Below are 11,040 nucleotides of genomic sequence, written 5' to 3' on the forward strand. Positions count from 1 at the left end.
CTCCTCACCCCTCCTCACCCCTCCTCACAAGGCAGATGAACCCGGGGACTCCTATGCGTCGAGCCTCTCCTATAAAGAATTCCAGGGCGGGGCTAGAAGGCAGCCAGAGCACCCCCCCCCACACACACACACACCGGCCCAGCACCGGCTCCTTTGTTGTGGCTGCATGTGAACACTGTGAGCTGCTGCTGGTCGAGCCGTCACTGTGATCAGCATCCCCATCTTCATCTTCATCTTCATCTTCATCTTTACCCTCACCCTCATCCTCCTCATCCTCATCCTCATCTTCTTGATGTTGTCTCCGGTGTTTGATTGACAGGAGGCTCCTCCTCCTCCCACCTCAGCTCGCTCACAGATCAACACGTTGAGCTGCTGCTGTGGGACTGAGTGACGTCAGCTCAGACTCCGGGACACCAGGGGAAACTGGGACAGCTGGGGTGACGTGAGTTCATTTCCATTTCCGGGTTCAGCGAGGTTGGTGAGTAAAAAAAAGGAAAAAGAGAAACAGGCGGTGCGTCCATGAGAAACGGTTTCCAGGCAGAAACCAGTCCCAGATCCTCCAGTGAGGAAACACACACAGAGCACAGCTCGACTCACAACCTGCAGGACAACACACGCTCTCTAGCCTGAGAGAATGATATACACTCACAACCAAACACACAAAGACACACACATCCCGACTGTAACCAAAGACAGTGAGTTTAGTTCTTACACATTTTGACCAATGGATTTCCAGGACCAAACATTCTGTGGAATCTCGGTGTCTACATGAGAAGCTGACAAAATGTAGTATTTATGCTAACAGTGAGAATTCCAAAGCAGACAGTATACATTAAATATGTTCTGATTGTGTAAACATTTGAAACAACTAAAACCAAACAATGTCACTCAGACCTTTTATCAAGACTGACCAGCGTTGTGACCAACACACATTTCAAGCTAATTTCAAGATTCAACACTAGGAAGGAAAAGGTTATTATTAATAATATGTGTGAAGGCCTTATATCTGGCCCAAACTGTTCATGCCCCCCCTCCTGCCTTATTGTTTAAAGTTTCAGTTTTAATGCCTCTTCACAGACTCAGGCACAACACAAGCTACAATTAAAAATCAGAGCGTATGCCTGCTTATATTTTTAGCGTACTTCTTTTAAGAGCATATGAATTATTTAAAACTCAGCTTAAATGAATGACATGAAAATATCAATATAATACATTTCCATGAATTCTCCAAAACTTTTTTTTTTCAAGCACTTTTCCAGGCCTGGAAATAAACATTTTACAATTCCATGACTTTTCCAGGTTTTTCATGATTGTAGGAACCCTGAGTTCTAGGTCCTGAGTCTAGTTCAGTTCCTGAGTCTAGTTCCTGGTCCTAAGTCTAGTTCCTGGTCCTGAGTCTAGTTCAGTTCCTGAGTCTAGTTCCTGGTCCTAAGTCTACTTCCTGGTCCTGAGTCTAGTTCCTGGTCCTGAGTCTAGTTCCTGGTCCTGAGTCTGGTTCCTGGTCCTGAGTCTGGTTCCTGGTCCTGAGTCTAGTTCCTGGTCCTGAGTCTGGTTCCTGGTCCTGAGTCTGGTTCCTGGTCCTGAGCGGTGCAGCAGATGTACAGAAAGGAGGTGACAGAGCGGGGACACCCCCACACTGAGTGCATGTACTGTATGTGTGTGAGGGGGGGGGGGGGGGTCAGTGGAATGTAGGTCCCCCTGCTGGACGAGACGGGCGGTGCAGCACCAACACTCGGGTTCGACTCTCTCTCTGCAGCAGAGATAAAAACTCTGGATCCAAACTGACGTCTGAGCTCACATATAATATTCCGCTGCAGATCCAGATCCATGAAGTCCACCGTGTCCTTCACCGACTCTGGTTCACACGTCCCTGTAAGTTCTCTCCACCGCTTCCAGTCCAGACACCGGATGAAGAAGCTTCACGTTAAACTCCCTGTTCCTCTGAGGGTCTGATTCTAACTCTCACTTATTTGAATCAGTATGACGAGTTCCTCAGATCACTACAGACTCGGACTGCAAATTACATCATCACCACAAGAGGGCAGCGTTCATACCCGAGATATTTTTGCTTCATTTCTAGAAGAAGAAGAGAAGTCGTCTTTATTGACAGTTCATAACCACGAGCTCAGAGTGAGTTTCATTACAGAGTCGGATGAGAAGAGCTACTTACTGAGTCATTTGACTTTTAATGCTTTAGGTTCATGTTCCTGTTTATATTCATAGTTTACCTTCAGTAACATTTCCTTGCAGCACTTGTATTTTGACAGTGTGGTACTACTTCTTGTACTTGCGTACAGGAAGTGAGCAGTTTGTGAACTCTCATGTTCTGGTTTGTTTAAAGTGAACAAAGAAAATAAAAGAATTAAAGTCAGGATGTGAATCTCACGTGGTGTTTCAGACGCTCTTTGTTCTCCCGGCTGCTGCAGTGACCTGGTCTGACCTCTAGGGGTCATTTAAGGTAACTGGACTGATTCAGAGCTGAAAACAAACCTGGAATAAAACCATTGATGAATAAAAAATGAAAAACAACAAGAAGCAGTGTCCCTTCATCATCTCCATCTGAAATCTGTTAATCAGAGTGAGGTTTGATTTTTGTTCATGGCTGTTGCTAGGTGACTTAACAGCGCTGGGCAGGTTGCCATGGTGATACTACAGTTACCTCCCGTCACCTCGGTTACAGCTTCGTGTTGCGTTCACAGTCGGCTCGTTGATTCCAGCGTCCTCAGATGACTCCTGTCCTCTGAAGACCTGTTTCACCTCATAAGACTTTAAACCTACAGACTGAAGCAAACACATTATATAATAACAATTGTTTATTTATTTTTAACAGATTTCATTATGAAACAAGAGAAATATTTTTCAAGATGTCTTTAAGTTTCAAGAGCAGGAACATTTGATTTGTTCTCATTTAGATCCAAGAAACAAAATGTTTTTCATTCTAAAGTTTGTGTCTGAGAAGTTTCCCCTGTAACTTTCAGAGGGCACACAGGCGTGCACGTGAGCTGCGTGCACGTGAGCTGCGTGCACGACCAACCGACATGTTCACTCTGAGTCTTTTCTGTGAGTCTCCCCCTGCTGCTGAGTTTGTGTCACTGCGTTTCTCTGACTTCATCAGGAGCTTGTGATAGAACCAGAGGACTCGAGTCCTCAGGTGACCATCGTGTCCTCGGCCCTGGAGGTGGTCCCCGTCCTCCTCAGGGTTCTGCGGTCCAGCACTCGTCTCTCCACCTTCAGCACCTCCTCGTACAGGTGGGGGGGCTTCACGCTCAGCAGGAAGGAGAAGAGCTGCAGCAGCCACACGAAGGAGCGAGGCAGCGTCGCCTCCACCTCCGAGTAATGACTCCTGCACTTCCTGAGGAGAAGGAGAACATGTCAGGACCCGAGGAGGGAAACACATCATCGGACTGCAACATCCTTTATTAAATACAAAGAGCTCCATTACTTTATTATTTAATATTCAAGCCACTTTTTAAGATGCTAATGTTACTTTTTGCTATTAAGTGCTAACATTACGATGCTAGTGGTCATGACTAGCATCAATGCACAGCTCGTTCCGACTTCTGTAAAAGGTCATTTTACGTTTTTATGTGAATCCCTTCTTGTTTTGAAGTGTTAGCCATCATGCTAACATTTCACAGGTTGATGATTCAACCCTTTCTAACGTACTTGGGGTCACAGACTCGCAGCGCCGTGTGCCAGTAGGTTGTGTTAGACAGAGTCTGGACGTTGTGCTTCAGGGTCAGGACTCGGTCCAGCTTCTTGTGGTGCAGACTGGGACCGTCCGCTCCGTCCTCGTCCCCCCAGCAGAAGATGAAGCTGGACGGAACGCAGCGCTGGACGCCCACCGGACGAGAGGACAGCTTTTCAAAACACATCTGGACCTGCTCTGCTGTCCCTGCAGAGACACAAACATCACAGCTGGTCTAGTCTCAAGACGTCCGATGAGTCAAAGTGAAATGTCCTCGATAAGCGTCACCGGGACGTCCCAGCTGGTTTGTGAGCTGCTGTTCTGAAACCTCACTTTGACATTTTGTGCCATCTTGGTTTTTTGAAACCAGAAGTCACCAGAGTCCACCTGCACACCTGCCCCCATTAAGTGAAACAAGCTGTCAATCACACTGTGGTACCCCCCCCCCCCCCCCCCCCCCCCGATACATCCGGTGCTTTATTGTCTGTTTGACTCTAAATGATCATAAGACTTGAAACTAGAGACTGAGACCCAGTCGAGGATCCTCAGGTTACAGAGCTCGACGTGTCCTCCAGGATCAGGGATCTGAACAGATCAGGTTCTGCTGCTGTTCAGATTCTGATCTGATCTGAAATATGACGAAGTGACGGTTCTGTAGAAACTCTTACGTTTCCTTTTCATCACGACAGCTTTTAAGGCTCTGCTCGGGTAGAGAGGTTTCTTGGCCTTCCACTGTTTCCTGAGGATGAGAGGGAGGGAGATGATAAATACATTAGCAATAAAAAATTCATTTTGGTGTTAAACAAAAAACTCACCAACCAGAAAGCTTCATTTACAACATGTGCCTCAGTTCAATGACTCTAGTGGAACTGAACGTTTCTACTATTTGATATTAGACGAGAATATTGAGTTCACACAGACGGACAGAGAGCTAAACACACGAGGCCTCCAGCCACTAGGTGGCGCCGCTGCACGTTGAGCCGAGCTCAGGTGGGAGTCACTGGGTTCACCTGGCGGCGTCGTGGAGTCTCTTCTGCTGAGCTGAGATCAGAGCCGCCTGCGTCAACCGGAACCACCTCCTCAGGTTAAACATGTCTTCTGAGAAAATAAAAAAAACAATCTCTTTATAAATATTATGTTTCTATAAGTTTCCTCCTGTATCAGTCAATGAGGCGGCTTTGAGTTTGTGAAGTGATGTCGTAGCTTCATATCTAAGAACTGACCTGAGTCCTGCTGGACACCGGATTCGTTGGATAAATCCCTGAAAGACACAGAACAAATGTTTTGTTCACCTGTAAAATGTGAGTGGGAGGAGTTTAGATCAGTGGGGGCGGGGCCGTTACCACTCTGTGTGGTCGTCCAGGCCGAAGAGGAGCTTCATGGTGACGATGATGACGGCGGCGGTCTGCATGTCGTACCGCGGCAGCACGGGACAAGACTGGGGATCGAACGTGAAATCCACCAAACAAGCTCCGTCCATCAGCCGGCAGACCCACGGGTGCAGATCGTCTGGACCGACACACGAGAACAGAACGTTTCCATCAAGTGATGAATGATCAGAGAGTACTGGGAGTACCGTCTGCAGTACTGGGAGTACTGGTTGCAGTAGAGTCCTGACACATGAATCTGAACATATCATTCCTGCTTCTGGACTAAAATCCCTCCACTGAATTCAACTTCAAAATCCTGTCAGAGGTTTTCAAAGCACTTAATAGTTAATTTCTTACTCGCTGAATAAAACCTGGTCAGACCTCAGATCAGCCGGCAGAGCGGTTCTGGCCGTACTCAGAATCAGATCCAGGTCTGGCTCTCCAGCGCCCCCTGATGGACACAGCTAGTGGCTCCTAGCTGTTAGCTCTTAGCTAGTCACTTCCCAACCAAGGCTCATACTCGTCTAGTCTTAGATTTGTTATTATAGTATCCAGTATTAGATCTGTTTATATAGACATTTTATATATATATAGAATGTATTTTGTTTTGATGTATTCTCTCAACGTGAGCACATTGGAGTTCTTCTGTCTGGAGAACAAGGTGTTACCGGGCAGGTTGGCGTCGGCCAGGTAGCGCAGGCTGAGCAGCGCCGGGTGCAGCAGACTCTGGCGGCTGATTGGAGGAAAGGTCTGAAGCTGCAGGAACAGGAGCAGAGTGTGAGCCTGGCGCTGGACCAGCCGGTGGGACGGGACGCTCTGTGGACACAAACCGGAGAAGACGTCAGAACGTCCACCGGACGAGCGTCTGACACCAGATCTTCAAAACACATTTCATCATGAACCAAAACACGAGAAGAAAATAATAACTACACGTAAACGTACTAAAACACACAAATTAAACTGACACATACTAATAAATATACAGATATTCATTCTAAAACAAACACTAATAACTATTAAATACAGAACAATATTTAGGACTACTAGTAGATACCAAATACACAAATAATTACTAAGATTCTGATGAATAGTAATACATTATATACGTATATACTAATAAATACACAACTAAATATCAATAAATATGTGAATACAAACAAATCTTCAGCTGAAACATGTTAGAACATTTGAACCTTCTGACCTCGACTCTGAAGATGAGGGCGTCTTTCCCGTCGAGCTTCATCTCCTCTGGAAGTTCCTCGAAGGCGTTGACGTACGGGACGTGACCTTCGTTCACCAACCTGCAAGAGACGCTCAGTCCTCAACAGCTGACTGGTAGCACGATGTGAGGTCAGAGGTCAGCTGACGGGAGGTCAGAGGTCACCTGACGGGAGGTCAGAGGTTACCTGAGCAGGTCGCTGAGCGTCAGAGACTCGCGGCTCCAGAGCAGAGCGAGGTGGATCAGAGCTAACGTCTTGGGCATGTTCATCAGACCACGACTCCGCTTCTGACGAGCCGTCAGGTAGCTGACCACGTCTGAGGAGCCCGACCGCTGCGGCCAATCAGAGCAGCTCTCTGCTCGTTAACATGTCACATGTTTCAAATCAAAAAGAAAAACGAAGTTTAGATTTAAGATCTGTGTCGGTACAGAAATATCAAACACATAAATGTCTTTAAGATTTGTGAGTAGAGATTTGTGATGTGTTGGCAGGGACCAAAGTATTAGTTTCCATGATCTGAAAGTGTAAATGTACTTTTGTAACCTAACCCCATATATATATATATATATATATATATATATAGGTAAAAAAGGGTTTTTATTCACATCCACAGAGCAACTGTATATGAAGATGATCAGTGACTGTATATAAAGATGATCAGTGACTGTATATAAAGAGGATCAGTGACTGTATATACAGATGATCAGTGACTGTATATAAAGATGATTAGTGACTGTATATAAAGATGATCAGTGACTGTATATAAAGAGGATCAGTGACTGTATATAAAGAGGATCAGTGACTGTATATAAAGATGATCAGTGACTGTATATAAAGAGGATCAGTGACTGTATATAAAGAGGATCAGTGACTGTATATAAAGAGGATCAGTGACTGTATATAAAGAGGATCAGTGACTGTATATAAAGAGGATCAGTGACTGTATATAGAGATGATCAGTGACTGTATATAAAGAGGATCAGTGACTGTATATGAAGATGATCAGTGACTGTATATAAAGATGATCAGTGACTGTATATAAAGAGGATCAGTGACTGTATATAAAGAGGATCAGTGACTGTATATAAAGAGGATCAGTGACTGTATATAAAGAGGATCAGTGACTGTATATAGAGATGATCAGTGACTGTATATAAAGAGGATCAGTGACTGTATATAAAGATGATCAGTGACTGTATATAAAGATGATCAGTGACTGTATATAAAGAGGATCAGTGACTGTATATAAAGAGGATCAGTGACTGTATATAAAGATGATCAGTGACTGTATATAAAGATGATCAGTGACTGTATATAAAGAGGATCAGTGACTGTATATAGTGAGGACCCCAGTACCTGTGATGGAGGCGGCGGTGCTGGACATGTTGGTGTCTCCCTCCGTCTCACTGGCCGAGGCAGCCGACGACTCGGCGACGCTGTCGGAGTCGGATCCTGGACGGTGCTGAGGAGAGACGAGGTCGGGGAAGAGGAAAAAAAGATTTTATTTTTAATAATTTAAAGTTATTAGTAAAAGTTTTGACAAATTTACATTCAGGCAAAGCTTTCAACAAGTGATTAAGACTCAAATAAACTGCTCCACATTTGTCAAATTCTGCCACTAGGGGGCAGTGTGTTAATGCAGTGTGGGATGATAGGAGTTGTAGTCTTCTTCCTTCAGTGATGAAGGTTCTATCCTCCTCCTCCTCCTCCTCCTCCTCAAACAGCTGACTCATCCAGTAAAACTCTGAAGAAAGCAGCTTCCTGTTAAAACCCAGTGTTTCTCCGACTCGTCTCTGATTGGCTGAGAGTCGAGCAGCAGCTAACGAGTTAAAAACCACCAGGATGTAAGATGTGTGAGTGAACTCACCACTTTGAGGCGAGAGCTCCTCACTGGGTTGTTGGTGAACGCCTGCCGACTCTTCTGCAGGTAAAGTCTCCACAGCTGACACAACACCTGATCCTAGAACAGCACATCGGCCAATTACATGCACTGTTAATAAAGATGAACGACTTGTTCCCTAACGTTGTCTGGTCGGTTTCTGACGCCCCCCCGCTGACCTTGAAGTGAGCAGAGACTCCGAGTCCCAGCAGAGCGTCGGCCTGGTTCCTCAGGATGAACTGGAAACCTTCACAGATCATCCAGTGACGACCACGATCTGAGGAAACGGTTTCAATCATTGAAGTTTCCAAACTCAAAGATCTGCAGCTGCTTCAAAACACTCAAAACTCTCAGTGGGCAACTAGAACCACAGAAGATTAAGAATTATGAAGTATGAATGGACTTTCTGAAAGACTGAAGATTAATTCTGTCGGTTTCAGAATCATCCAGACAAATAATGTAACCACCAGCCCATCACGTGTTTTATTTGATCTTCAAAGGAAGTTGGTCTGAGCCGGAGACACTGACCTGGTTTCCTGCGTCTCGTCCCTCTGCCGATCGTGGAGATCCTGGTGGAGCCGGGGGTGAAGGTGGTGTCCACCACCTCTTTGGTTCTCTGAGGACATTTGGACACGTTCACGCATTAAAAATACATTTTTATTCACACAGGTGAGAACTGATGAAACTCAAATGAAAAGTCACAAATACAACGCTGCCCCCTGCTGACGCGAAGCTGCACTGTCCCTGAAGGTCTCATGTTTTCAGACAGGACCTCCAGAGGATGTAAGAACTGTCTCCAGTCTGTCTCCAGAGGTTTTCACACATGAACAACACAGCAGGAGAGGGCGGAGCATCTGACAGACAGGAAGTGACGCGTTACCTCTGGTGCAGAGGTCACGTGATCATGTTTACATCACCTGACATGTCGTCAGCTCTGATCACCACAAGCTCTCTTCACATCTTCGTGTGTTCTTTGCGTGTGTCAGCACTTCTTCACCAGAGACATTTGTTTATGTTTCTTCATGTTTGTGTCCCGTGTTAGAAGTCCCCCCCCCCCCCCCCCTCAGTGAACCAGTGGAGGATCCTCTGCTGTTCACACTGCTCCTGGATTCACACTTTACACAGGAGCTCAGGAGGAGGAGGAGGAACTGAGTGTGATCCTCCAGAGAAGATCCAGAGACCTGAGGAGCTTCTGTGTCTCAGTGTCCCGGGCAGAGACCAGATCTACATCTCATAGAACTTCAGTGGAGATCTGGAGACGTCAGCTCATAGACACTTCTCATCCAATCAGACGCAGCCTGAGAAGAAGCTATGATTGGTGCTGAGGAACTTTGACAATGTTCAACCTTTCACATCTTTATTCAGATCAGAAGAGGTGATGTCATGCTCCAGATCAGCTGATCACGTGACTGTTGTTTACCTCGATGACGTTGTGGCAGGACCTGCAGTAGAAGCGACCCTCGTCTGAAATCCCCCAGTCCACCGCGGAGCACTGGGAGCAGGGCTCCCGGAACCCGGCCTGCACACACAGTTATATACACAAACATAAAGTTATATACACAAACATACAGTTATATACAAAAACATAAAGTTATATATATATAAACATACAGTTATATATATACATAGATTAGTTTGGTGAATTAAAAACAGCTGAGAAGAGAAACTACCGTGAGTTCTTCATCCATGTTCACGTTCAAACCGTTTAAACACGTTTAAACTCAACGAGTCCAATCAGCTGCTCGTTCACGTGTTGAGTCTCCTCTTCCTCTTCTTCTTCTTCTTCTTCTTCTTCTTCCGTGATTTCCGGTAGACTGAACGGTCAGTGGCGCTCTGCTGCCACTCACAGTCTGAGAGATGAACTACCACTGAATATGTCTGACATATACATACATACAAATGTTATGTAATTTTCATGTTGTTCAAACGTGGTTATAATAAATGTTATTATAAATATAGTGACAATAAGAATACAGAGAAAAATAATGATGACCATAATAACGATAATTATTTATTGATATAAACATCAATAACAACAACAATAACAATATTAAAAACTATATAAAATAGTGATGATGATGACAATAATAATAATAATAATAATAATAATAATAATAATAGTCTCTGGTGTTTGAAAGGGTTTGTTTCCCGCCATGTTGTGATGATGTCACTTGTTAAAAATAAACCACCAGATGTCTCCTTGTTATTCTAACGTAAGTTGACGTCAGGCAGGTTTCTCCTCCAGTGACATCACCTTTTAACCCCCCCCCCCCCCCCCTTAAAAATCCCTCCGTTTTTAAAGGTTTAATGCTTTTCGGATTCAAGAAGGATTAATTCACCAGTTTGTAAAGTTTGGCATAATACAGACTTTATGCAACAACTGATTTTCAAAATAAAGCTGTGTGCTATTATTCTCCAGTAATATCAATGAGGTAGTTATAATAAATATAATAATATTTAATAATAATAATAAATAATAATAATAGCTATTTTGATATGATAAAATCTTGAGGAAATCTGAAGGATCAAATTCTGAGATAGAGCTTCACACTCGTTCATGTTGTTGGACTTTAAATGATTTAAATCTGGCAACTTTCAAATTCAGCATGTTGCAGAATTTATATCCTGTTATTAATCTTTCAATGATGATATTTTACACTTTGTAGTCCGTAGACTTTCTAGAAATAAACCAGTCTTTCTGTTTTCCTCTGTAACATGTACTTTCATGTTCATATCATTATGTAATTTAATATATAATATTCTATAAGGATTCTTGTGATTGATTCGTTGTGTTTTAAAACTTTATCATTTAACAAATATTTAATTATTTCTGTTGTATTTTAAGTGTATTATTTTGAAGGATCTTGTATCCACTTCCGTCCC

At 44.1% G+C, this 11,040-nt stretch overlaps 1 protein-coding gene across 1 annotated transcript; it reads right to left on the reverse strand.

Annotated features, from left to right (window-relative positions):
• Positions 1-2,801: 2,801 nt before the first annotated feature.
• taf1b (TATA box binding protein (Tbp)-associated factor, RNA polymerase I, B) lies at positions 2,802-9,956 on the reverse strand. Its single transcript, XM_053445754.1, has 15 exons — positions 9,828-9,956; positions 9,578-9,676; positions 8,686-8,773; positions 8,337-8,434; positions 8,146-8,238; positions 7,635-7,740; positions 6,465-6,633; positions 6,260-6,359; positions 5,727-5,874; positions 5,032-5,197; positions 4,912-4,949; positions 4,699-4,786; positions 4,357-4,427; positions 3,667-3,895; positions 2,802-3,352 (listed from the first exon to the last, which is right to left on the reverse strand). Exons 1-15 carry the CDS (start codon positions 9,843-9,845, stop codon positions 3,148-3,150), a joined length of 1,716 nt encoding a protein of 571 aa, XP_053301729.1. The 5' UTR covers positions 9,846-9,956; the 3' UTR covers positions 2,802-3,147.
• Positions 9,957-11,040: the final 1,084 nt, after the last annotated feature.

Source organism: Pleuronectes platessa, chromosome 17 (assembly GCF_947347685.1).
Source record: "Pleuronectes platessa chromosome 17, fPlePla1.1, whole genome shotgun sequence".
In the NCBI taxonomy this organism is placed as follows: domain Eukaryota; kingdom Metazoa; phylum Chordata; class Actinopteri; order Pleuronectiformes; family Pleuronectidae; genus Pleuronectes; species Pleuronectes platessa.